Genomic DNA, 11,931 nt, shown 5'->3' with positions numbered 1-11,931 from the left:
ATCTAAATGTTGTTTTGGTGGTGATTGATTTCACCTTACATAACTGCTTGATTGACTTAAATAAAAACAACAGGCAAGATTTTTATATTGTTTAGGAAATCTTTTTTTTTTATATTGTTTAGGAAACAACTTTTTTAGATAAAGAATTTCGGAAATATTGATTAGCATAATTTTGTAATGTTGCATTTTTTACAATAAGGTACCAAAAATATACGATTGATTTTTGGTGTTTATATTTGTGATTTATATTTTATAATAATTTAGTAATTAGATTAGTAATTAACATTTATTTAGGAATGTGTGAAATGATACTGAAAATTGACACGTGGTAGAAGCCATCTGCCGATGACACGTGACAGACGATTTCTGCTTTAATATAATATACTAATTTTTGAACCCGTGCACTGCACGGGTGAAAATGGAAATCTTATCTATATAAATTCAGAAGACAATACTCATTGTACAGCGCGCCACGTCATAAATGCATTTTTTTTTTGGAAAATCCAAGTTATGGTGGGACCCATGAGTGTGCAACGTATTTAATTATTAAGATATCCGTCTTTTCAAACATGCGATAAATTCCGTCTCGCAACAAATTATATAAAATCATCTTATGGAATACTTCTTCGAATTAATATTATGATGAAATTTTATACATTCCGTGTAAAGAAAATGCATAACATTTACGCAGAATTAATTACAAATGCGAGTAAATGTGATTAAATTACATAATTTTTAAAACAAAATTACACAATAAAATTACATAATTTCACACTAGTACAAAAATATTTATTTGCGGCGCCAAAAAAGAGGTCTTTTGCGGCGTTTTTGATGTAGCAGCAAATAAGGGGGCCGCAAATAACTTTGTTGCAAATAACTTTGTTATTTGCGGCGTTTAAAAAACGCCGCAAATAAATGCCTATTTGCGGCGTTTTTTTGAAAAAACGCCGCAAATAGCAAAAAAAAAAAAAAAAAAAAAAAATTTTTTTTTTTTTTTTTTTTTTTTTTGCGAAATATAATCAAAACAAAATGATTTTAATTTAACTCTCAAAATATATTCTTCCATAATACATCTTAAATGATTTTAGGTAATATTCTAAATTCATACATCAAATAGAAATAAAACACATACATGATTCAAAACTAATACAAATGCAATCTAAAACTTATAAAATTTAACTAAACACTCCAGACGCCTAGTAGTAAAACCATCTCAGCCGCTTGGCCATTTCACCTGTTCCTGCACAACAAAATCAAACTAAAAGAAAATACAATCTAAAAGAAAAGGATATTCAAGTGAAACTATTTAAGAGAGTTAACCCCAAATATGTCCCTATGTCAGTTCTATTAAGACACAAACACAGCAAATTCTCTTAATAATTGATCAAAAGAGCAAGCTTGCTCTCTCCTGTCATATTGGATTCATCAATACCAAGAATATGCCCAGGTGTTCGTACTCCATCAGTCGTCAGAGAACACAAGTTAAGTTAAGTCATGATGTGCAGGCTTGAGACCTTGAATTTTAACGAGTAGAAACAAGATAATGAGAACTAAGTGAAGCCAGCTTAAAGACATTATACTTCATGTTTCAAGGTCAGACCAGTTCAAGTAACACACACATCCTAAAAAAATCAGATGGAATTGAGCTTTTTCTTCGATTTACAGCCACTGAAGATGGTGTTGGTCTCTTTTTTTTCAGCTCAAAGAAAAGATGGAGCACAAAGACTAGTAACTCAATGACTAGTTTCGCTACAAATACATTAAATGCTTACCTACGTATATTAGTAGAGAACATCTCATCTTTCAAACAATACATCGAAAATGCTTGTTGTATTGATATGTGCTCACTGAATTCCTCACATACTTCTTCTGCCTGAAAATCTGTAAACATAAGCACAACAAAGTTACTACACCAATCATGATACAAAAACCAAGACACTTCATTCATGCCCAATCACTGTGACCAGGCTATATTCAAGGCTGCAATATTCAAGGCCTGCAACTATACGTCCAGCACACCTTATTAATTACATGGGGGACTTGATCACGATATACTTACGGTGATACTAGGTGCTAAAAAAGACGGACTTGAGTGAAAGCATTCATGTAGAGGATTGGACAGACTTCAAAAGTCGTGTTGACAGAAATGATATCATCCTCTCATCCAGCTGGTAAAAAAAAAGGAAAATACATACTATTTCTAAAAAAAACAATTAGAAGTCCATGCCTATAAGAATTAAACCCAAGTGCATAACCAAATTCGGAAACCAACTCTTCTCCATGCTCACAAATCACAACCAGGTTAATAAGCACAATTCTTCACAAAATCACCCTTACGTAAAAGAAAAGAAAAAGAACATGGGGCATATCGACTGAAATAGAGCGAGTATATTTTATGGCCAATTCCGATCACGCACCCTCATCAAGCACTAACTTAACCAAATCACCAAGACACAGTGCAATTGACTATTGACCATCTTGCAGAAAAATATTCTCTTTTAAATTCCTGAACATAACAGTTGAATGGAGGAAGTACATCCTAAAGATTGTACCTTTCATGGATCATCTACACAAAATATCAAATCACAACTACAAAACCTCCATAAATTCCACCAACATAAACTAGAAGCATAGAACATGCTGAGCAATACAAGAGTGGACTCTTTACCTTACAGGTAGACAAAGCATCTATCAAGTGAAGTGCACCATAAAACCCAGCCTATCCTCTAAGGCCCAAAGTTGCTTCTCATATTCGCAAATTCAGCAACCTGAAATAAAGTAACAGCAACAAGTGTCTAAAGGTCAGCATGACTAGAACTTAGCCAATTAGAAGTAACAGTTGCTACTTGAGAAAAGAGGGAGTAGAATAATAGAGTGAAGAGGAAAATTTTATCCATGAGAGCACATGAACAGGAAAATTTATTCCACAAGATGTAAAAGAAGACTATAGGATGTTGAGTCCAAAGTCAAAAGAAACGAGAAAAAAATAACAAAATTCATGTGGCCTAAGCTTGACTCTAACGAGCCATACCCAGTCTAGACTCTGACCACCTACTGCAAGCTCATACAAAATTCATGTTGTCCATTTTAGAGAAAGTATGAAGACACCACAGCTCATACAAAGTCCAAATGCAATACAAAAGAAAGTAGCAGACCAAGAAAAAACTCTTCACTTTACTAGACCAGGGCTACTAATTTTAAGATGAAGGGAACTATGAAAGAAAGAGCTGAGTCATGGCGACATGGGAATATATATTCCTTTTTCTCCACTGGCAATATCAAATTCATCATCTCTTAGAAAAGCACGAGACTTATATCTTTAAGATAGCAACTAAGTCTGCAGCCAATAACAATCACTTGACAATTAGAAAGGAAAGTATACATATCGAGTTCCCCCTCCGTACCATTTATGAGAATAATATAAGAGCAACACGTTTTAAATCATTTAAGAGAATAGAATAAGAAGAAAATTTAGATGTTACCATTAAATAGTGAATAGTTGTCTTCCCATCTCCAATATTTCTAATTTGGATCTTTTATAGCCTCTGTAAAAGGAGAACAAATAAAATCTCTCAATACAACCTTTCTTTGAAGACAATATATTCCAAGAGTTCAAATAGGTCAAAACACGAGAACTATTGTCAAGAGAGCAACTTACAGCTATTGACACTCCCATGTTGGGCCTCAAGTACATGCTAAAAAAAAAGCTAGTTTTTTTCATTATATTCCTGTAACAAGATATTTATTACTCTACCACAACTCTAGTTTAGATGAATTAGATCTCATATTACTTGTATGTGTGAAGTAATAGAGTAGTACAGTCTACAGATCATAATGCTTATACTGCCTTCCACATAATGCAACATTACCTAGAAGGCTAGAACTAGTGATACCGAGAAAAACAAAAGAAGAAAAGGTAGTTTACATTAATGAACTCTTGGTCAAAAACAGCCTCAGCTGCGAAATCTGGAGCAGTGTTGCCAACTAAGGGGAGTTCGATCTGCAAAATGAGACTGGGCATCATGCTTTGCTAAATACTTCTAAAAAATGCTACCACAAAATATAGGAAATGTGAATAAATATGCAGTACAGGAAAACCACCAAGCAATATATATGATTAGGTAGACATAATATCAAATACGATATGTTCCATCAATCTACCCCAATCTACCACTTGACAATCAAAAGCTGGAAATACACAATACAAACAATAATTAACTACTCTTAAACGGGTTCACTGATCTTGTGAAGAAAACAATCAACTCAAGAAACTCAGCAACTTTCCATTTCAGAAAAGTGAGGTTACCAACTGAAAATACAAAAGATTTAACTAACCATATAGAAGAAATGCTCAATGTTGTATAAAGCTCGAGAGTAGAGTTCATTTACGGACATTTCTTAAAATTTCATAAAAAGAGTTTGAAATATGGCGTATAAAATATGATTTCAATTTCAAAAATTACTAAGGGTCCCTGACGCTTTGCGAAAAAAAAAAAACAAATATGACAATCAAAAGGATGCAAATAAATTTGCGATTGTGTCAGATAACATGACCGGATTAGTTTCTCGCAGTCAAGAGGCAGATGATCTGAATTCACGCCACATTTATCGACTTCTAATTCGGTTTTTGACCTAAAACCCCAATTTCTTACAAACCCTAAACTATAAATTACTTAGTTTAACACTAGTTTATGAACAAAAATTACATTCTTTTACTGTATCATAAGCAAACAATAACAATTACAAAATATAAACAAAAATTAGTATAGATCTTCACATATAATTAAAGTAATTACCTCTCACAGATGGAGAATTGGAGGAGGTTATCAGTATAACAAAGGAAGCGATGATGGCGCTTGAATGATTATAACAAATGATCCACGATGGTGCTTGAACGACGTTGGTGCGAGTGTCAGCGACAGCGGTGAATAACCTTGAATGATGGGAGACTAGGGTATTTTTTGTTCATGTAAAGAGAGGGGTTGTGTACTAGTTGTGGCTGCGGTGAATAAGGTAGAAGTATATTTTTATTTTTATTTTTTTCTTAAATTTCATTTGCTGCGTTTTCTTTAGGAAACGCCTCTTATATGACAATTGCAGCGTTTTTTCTTAAAACGCCTCAAATAGCTTCTATATATGAAAAAAATTAAAGTAAACCTTATTCTCTATTTGCTGCTGTTTGACAAAAACGCCTCAAATAGGTAGCCGCAAATAAATGTTTTTCTACTAGTGTCAGGAAGGAATTATAGTTATATACGGGATCGAACATACAACGAAAATGAATTACAAAAATGAATTACATGTATTTTTGTTAATATTATTGTACCACAAAATCATAACATAATTTTTTAAAAGTACAGGTTACAATTTTTTTTTTCAAAAACAATAATAACGGCATATGTACTTGGAATATAAAACTCGGCATCTGAACTATCTGCCGCGCACACCGAAATTGGTAGGTGACAATGATAGGTACAATAGAAATGCAAAAACAAATATACATCAAAAAAACATTAATTCTGGCCCAAATACATACCCGTGCAATTTTGCACAGGTTTAAAACTAGTTATTGTTAAAAGTAATAACTTACATATTTTTTGGATTTAGTAAATTATTAAATTATAGAAAATTCCACTTTGTCTACTACCCATACACTTTTGATACTATGATTTTTTTTTTATTCGAAATACTGTGATTTTTTTTCTCGACTTTTGATAAGTTATTGTCAAGTAGTCGAAGTAGGCGGCTGAGGTAACTTAGACTTGTCAAAATTGAGTTGATCCAAATAACTCTACCCGACACCCAAATTCAGGACCAAAGCTTGATCTGAACCCGAATTGTGTAAAACAATGGATAAGTAACTCCTTATATGAATCTCCCTTTGTCCCACTCATTTGTTTGTTTATTCCATTTTGGGTTGTCTCAGTCAATTGTGTGCTTTTATATTTTAGGAATGTCTTTGATAAGTAATTTGATACTCCACACTCAATTTGATTCACTTGTTATTTAATAATTGACCTCCTCCTCTTTTCTTGACATTTGTGTCCAAACTAAAGGCAAACGAATGATCGGGATGAAAGGACTCAAGGGAGTATGAAACTTCATATTTTATTTACCTAATTGTTATTACACAAACTGAAACTATTGCAATGAGACACGTGTTATTTTCCTACCCCGTTGACGTATCAATCTTTAGTGGACTCCTTTTACTATCACCGCATTGCAAATTTAATCACACTCGTTTATATGCTTCTTTATACTCCGTATAATGATAGCAATTGGTATTACGAATCCGTGCATTTTTTGCACGTGTTTAAAACCAGTAACGGTGTTAAATAAGAGAAATTGCGAAAAACCAAATTAAGTTGTATAACTTGTAAGCGTAACCTTGTTACTAAACCCAGAGTATAAGACAGTGCAAACAAAAACCCTAAATCGACAGAGAAATTTCCCAAATTTCTCCTTCAATTCTCAAACATGGCTTCCCGATATCGTTCTATCTCAAGGCCAACTATTAACCTCTTCAAATCAAGCTTCGCTTCAAAACCCACTTCCAATTCAATCCCTACTCCTCATTTTTCACCCTCATCTTCTTCATTTCCCAGGTAATATTAACCTAATTTTCCACTCTTATATTCCCAATTTCAATTAATCTTTGAACAAAGATTGGATTTTGACTCTTGTTTTGATTTACTGCTACTATTTTTTTTTTCATGAATGTGTTAAGTTTGATGCTAATTCGAAGTTATAGGTGTTTATTTCAGTTGGGTAGTGTTAAGTTTGACATCATTTGTTTTTAGTTGCTTTTTTAAATTGGGTTCATGACATATCTTGTCAAGTTTGAATCTTGACACTAATTTTTGAACTTTAAGGTGTTTATTTGATGTGGGTGCACTATTGATTTTCAGCTGATTTTTTCAGAAGGGTATCCTCAATTTGTCATGAAACAGTCAACCTTTATTAACGTTCCAGTTTCTAAGCCTTGACTTGCAGTGGCGGATCTTGAAATAAAATATGGATACTTACACTAAATCAGCAGGTCAAGGGGGCTGATCACTTTCTAACTGAAATATATACGGATTAACATGGTCATTGGGGATCGGGCCCTCTCCCGACATAACTTAGGTTCTCTAGTGTTTACTTGTATGAGTGCTCCCATTTGCCATGTGATATTGAACTTCTTTGGGTGATCAACATTTTCTTCTAGAGCATGAATTTGGAGGTGTACAATTTATATGGGTGCTTGCAACTTGCCAAAGAAATCAAATATTGATGGTTGGTTTTGAAATTTTAGGTCTTTCCCGCAAATGGTTGCTCTACAGTCTTTGCTGCCACTTCACTCAGCAGTATCATCAGCGCGGCTGACATCATGTCTTGGCATTGATTCGTGCAGCTCTAGATCGCTGTCTCAGGGTATGCTCAGTGCCAACCCAGGAGTTTGATATCTACTTTCCAAAAATCTGTTTTTTTGAATTAAATATTGTAAGCTACTTGATCTTTGTCATGCTCTTAGTTATTGCTAGTGTCATTGTTTAGGCTGTTTCTTAGTGGGTTTGCCGCGTACAAAAATAGTTATTAAGTCTAGCTATATGTTATTTGATCCTGTGTGCCCCCATCAATTCAGAACTCCCATATCCGAAGTTTTTTAAAAACAGTAAATCAGGGAACTATATACTTTGCTTTTGCTCCCATGTAAATGTGATTAGCGGAATGAAGGTTACGAATTGCCATTAGTAGTTTCTGGCTTCTGTTCATGCTTTCTTGTTACCTACCTACCTGGAATGTATTAGAATCATAGGGGAATGATGTGATGAGTGAGTTAAAACTTGAGAGTGTACTTTGTTTGTTGTGTCATTGTCTATGCATCGTTAGATTGCTTGTGTGTTTGTTTCTCTAGACTATGGAATAATAAGCATAGTTAATCGCTGGGTTACCGGTTTCGTTAACACTCCCTCCAAGTGAATCGGGAATCATGGATCAGATTGAGTGTATTCTACCATGACACGTTCCTTATAAACTACATATGAGACACAGTGACACACTATTAAGCTACGTTACTGTGACACGTCAGCTTAGCCATGTATTGCTTGTCGACATGGCCTGTCAGCAGATATGACAACTTGTTTTTGATATGCTGGAGTACGGTGCAATGCCTGGACGGCATTAAAAGATCTTACACGCTGTGTTGCTCTTCTCAAAAGTTAGCAGATTACGTCCATGTTTCAGCAGAGAGTAGAGACTTCATAGGGTTATTTGCTGGAAAAGAAACTGATACAAGGGCTGAAAGGGTTGTGCCACTGCTAGTTGTAAAAGGAAGGGAACAGATAGAGTGGTAAGGATGTGTATGGAGGCTGTGACTATGGGAGTGACTGTAAGATACCGAGTGACTATAATACACCCCTTCCTTTGATTTATATTTTTCAGTTTCAGTAATATAAATTGCCACAACTTTTCTTCGTTTCGTAGCAGATAAGACAAAAAGATTGATTATATTTTGCAGTTTCAGTAATATTTTTATATTTTTTCCTTGGGCATAAATTTCAGTCTCTCTCTCTCTCCAAAATTTATGAGATGTGTCGTGTTTGTGTATAAAACTTTGGTCAAGATACTTGGTCGACCACATCCCCGTGTCCTTAAATTTTCAAATTTGCAGGTCATAACCCATAACATGTCAGATATGACATTTCTCAAGCGAGTCTGAGTAACATAGCTATTAAGACTTAAGAGTATATCTTGACTTAAGAACCTATTGTGTATCTGATGTGGCTTATAAGTTATAACATATCCATATTGAATTAAGCAACCTACCAACCTTTATTCATTGACATAGTAAACGTTCTCATTGCATTGATCAAGCTTCATAGGTTGAGCGGTCAAGCTTTATTGATTTTTGTTCTATGTTACTTCGTCTCATTTGTTTTAGAGCGATATTTTGTCAGACATGATATTCAAGGATATGGTTTTGAGCACGGTGAGTTTCGGTGATTTCTCGGGCGATATCTCGTATTAGTTGAGAGAAAGTCCGATACAACTCCGCCGATACGGTACAACTCGGCCGAGTTTTTGAACCATGTTTTTGAGTCCTTACCCGACACTCATCAGTTCAACACTTCTCCCAGATGGATAGAAGCGTCATGGACTTACGTACAAGAGGGGACATGTATAATGCATATGATATAAGTTTTGACAACATTAGCCAATTGTCTCAAATATCTGGTCATTTCACTTTTGAACCTGTAAACATTTCCCTTTTTGATTGATTTTCTGTTTTGAAGACGTTACCCATATCCATCTTCTTTAAGATAAGGTCCCTGGTTCTCTAATTGAGTCATGGAAAGTCCAACACTTGGATATGTGCCCATGTCCAACACTCCCATTTGAGTGTATCAATATAGTTTTTGAGGAAGTTAACTCATTCGTGATAAAGTGTCACACCGCCGTGATTCTATTTAATTTCTCATGTGATAAGGAGTGGTGTAAAAAGAGATTTTGAAGAGGGATCTGAATGGAAGGGGAAATGAGGCACAATATTGTGATTGTGAAAGTCTTATATTCAGTCGTAGTTGATCATATGAGGTGAGTAGGGGCAGATGGCGACGTGAAGAGAGAGAGTCTTTTTGTTTTATATCTCATTGACAGTTTGGTCACACTTGCCCTTGGTTTGGATAAAAAAATGGAGGGAAACGGAAGGGATGAAGAGAGCGGGAAGAGAGAGTATCCATTTTTCCTTTGTAGGAGGGGGTATAATTTTCCTTCTAGGAGGGAAAGGGAGTATCCATTTTGTTACCAAAACAAAGGATATTGTCTTCCTCCCAATTTCTCCCTTTCCTTTCTCTCCACATTCCCCTAGGCCCTATCTAAACAAAGCCTTAATCTGATTCATATTGAAATGGAAAGATGCATTTAACTGGTAAAATTGTGGCAAAACTGCACAAGCATAAACACTGCTCCTAATCTTGAAAACTTGGAGTCTCCCAGGTACATTCACCAACAAAAGTTACTAGCCGAAGATTAGAGAATCACGGTATCGGTTGCAGTTGTGGTAACGGCCGTGAACTAGGGTTGTGCAATCGTGGCTTATTTTTTAATCGGTCATATAAGCCGTATCAGCCTTGCATCCGCTTTATTAGCGTTGCCTTTTATCCACATGGGCCAAAAATCAGCTCTCTTTGGCAACCCTTTGTATATCAAAATATATGGGCGTGTAAAAATGCAAATTTTTTATGCAACGGCTAATAAGTCGTAGATCGGTTTATATTGAATACGATGGGTTACCTCCCTATAGGTGATATTGCCCTTTTTTTAGAGCTTCATAGGCCTAATAGGAGACTGCATTACTGCATATATAGTTGTCAAGGAATGGATGTTGTTTTGAGAAGGGAATGTTAGATTTTCTCATGTAACTCATGTTAATTGAGAAAAAACTTCGCTAATCGTGCTTTAATCCTTTTACTAATTTTACCTTGTCAAAAAGCTCTCTATTTATTATTCTAAATAAAAATGGCTCATTAAACCGATTGTGGCTTTTGGATTGTAGAGTGTAATTCTTGATGCAATTATTATTATGGTCATCCAGAATCTACATTCTCTTTGTTTTTTAACATACGAGTAAAGTTGCATACACCAGGCTCTCTTACCCTGCCTTAGCGTTAGCTCTTGAGGAGTCAGGAATGTGTTGTGATAGAAGAAATTATTATATTAATGAAGACATGGAAGCATTAGAGGGCAATTATCCATTAAACCTTTCTTTTCGTCACTTGAGCATTTAGGTCTATTTGATTTTTCGTAGCATAGTAGCCTTGTTATCATGTAATGAAACGTGTACTTTTCCTGGAAGATGTGAATTGTGGAAGTACTGGAAACACTATGTCACTATGTCACCATGAACAATGATTATGTTATCTTTCTTTGCTTATTTAGTCACTATTTGTGCTAATGGTGATAGGACCAGCTACTGAATTCAGGCTTCCAGGCATAATGATCTAGTGATAGTTTAAGATAGCTATCCTTTGATGGTTAAAAACCGGCTTATGTGAAATTTCTTAAGAACCCTTCTTATGATTTAGTGTTGTCAATAAGCTTATCTATCTTGTGCAAAATAACCTGCCTTTATCAAATAGTATTTTAGGTACATAAGAAAGGCTAATGTCGAATTATGGCATAGTTTGCAATTAAGTAGGCAATGGATTTGCTTGTATCTTATTTTAGTTGATATATTTTTCAATTTTTTCGTTGATCTTCATTTTTCTTGGTATTGTTTTCTCAGCTGCTTAGCTTTTACTGTAATTAAATATCTATCTGAACAAAGTTTGGTAACAACGTTTTTTCTTTGGAGTTCACGATTCGATAATCATATCCTCCTATTTGTCGTAGTTAATACATTGTGAAGCGTGTTATATGACAAAGGCTTGTGGTTTCATGATTTGTAGAGCTTGGTCTTTGCGTGCCGCGATAATGGATGACTGCCAGAACTTGGAATGTTGGAAGTTCATACTTCATAGCATAGAGCTTGCCCCCTCATTATCTGCATAACTGTGAAGTTATTTTTGTCTGTCGAAATTCTGATGTTGCTTAAAAAGCCATGCGTAATAATTTTGAGGATATCTTGTATTTTTCTTCATTTTTTCTTTTGCTATTTTACCGTCTATTTTTCAATTTATTGCTTTTACTGAGAACAAAATCAATCAGGAAGATTTGTTGACAATTTCAAGTTGAAGCAGCTTGTCTTTACTCTTTGATTGTCTGTTTCATTCATGATAACCACTGTCTCCCATGCCTATTGCAAGCTTTACCCTTTGTTATAGGTGTAAAGGGAGCCACAACGGCAATATGTTGTTAACGGGATTTGATCCCAGGTCATGAGTACTGCCCTCATGACTTTATGAGCTAAGCTAGCTAACATTTACAGAGTGGTTCATGTGTAGGATGTTG

The 11,931-nt window shown here is 35.0% G+C and overlaps 1 protein-coding gene and 1 long non-coding RNA gene across 5 annotated transcripts; one reads left to right on the top strand and one right to left on the bottom strand.

The window, feature by feature from the left end:
* Positions 1 to 1,044: 1,044 nt before the first annotated feature.
* On the bottom strand, positions 1,045 to 5,038 carry LOC141612168 (uncharacterized). Of its 3 annotated transcripts, none has more exons than XR_012529000.1 (6): positions 4,797 to 5,038; positions 3,926 to 4,000; positions 3,483 to 3,545; positions 2,669 to 2,768; positions 1,773 to 1,881; positions 1,045 to 1,258 (listed from the first exon to the last, which is right to left on the bottom strand). It is a non-coding gene; the product is annotated as an uncharacterized LOC141612168 (long non-coding RNA). The 3 variants fall into 3 exon arrangements; XR_012529001.1 differs by having other exon boundaries at positions 1,045 to 1,234; XR_012528999.1 differs by having other exon boundaries at positions 1,045 to 1,240; positions 4,797 to 5,037.
* Positions 5,039 to 6,364: 1,326 nt separating this feature from the next.
* Positions 6,365 to 11,730, top strand: LOC141612167 (protein NONRESPONDING TO OXYLIPINS 2, mitochondrial-like). Of its 2 annotated transcripts, none has more exons than XM_074430885.1 (3): positions 6,365 to 6,605; positions 7,295 to 7,413; positions 11,430 to 11,730. In XM_074430885.1, exons 1-3 carry the CDS (start codon positions 6,478 to 6,480, stop codon positions 11,453 to 11,455), a joined length of 273 nt encoding a protein of 90 aa, XP_074286986.1. In that variant the 5' UTR covers positions 6,365 to 6,477; the 3' UTR covers positions 11,456 to 11,730. The 2 variants fall into 2 exon arrangements, with proteins under 2 accessions (XP_074286986.1, XP_074286987.1); XM_074430886.1 differs by having other exon boundaries at positions 7,295 to 7,482.
* Positions 11,731 to 11,931: the final 201 nt, after the last annotated feature.

This window comes from Silene latifolia, chromosome 11, assembly GCF_048544455.1.
Source record: "Silene latifolia isolate original U9 population chromosome 11, ASM4854445v1, whole genome shotgun sequence".
NCBI classification, from domain to species: Eukaryota; Viridiplantae; Streptophyta; class Magnoliopsida; order Caryophyllales; family Caryophyllaceae; genus Silene; species Silene latifolia.
This window is presented reverse-complemented; position numbering and strand designations above follow the sequence as displayed.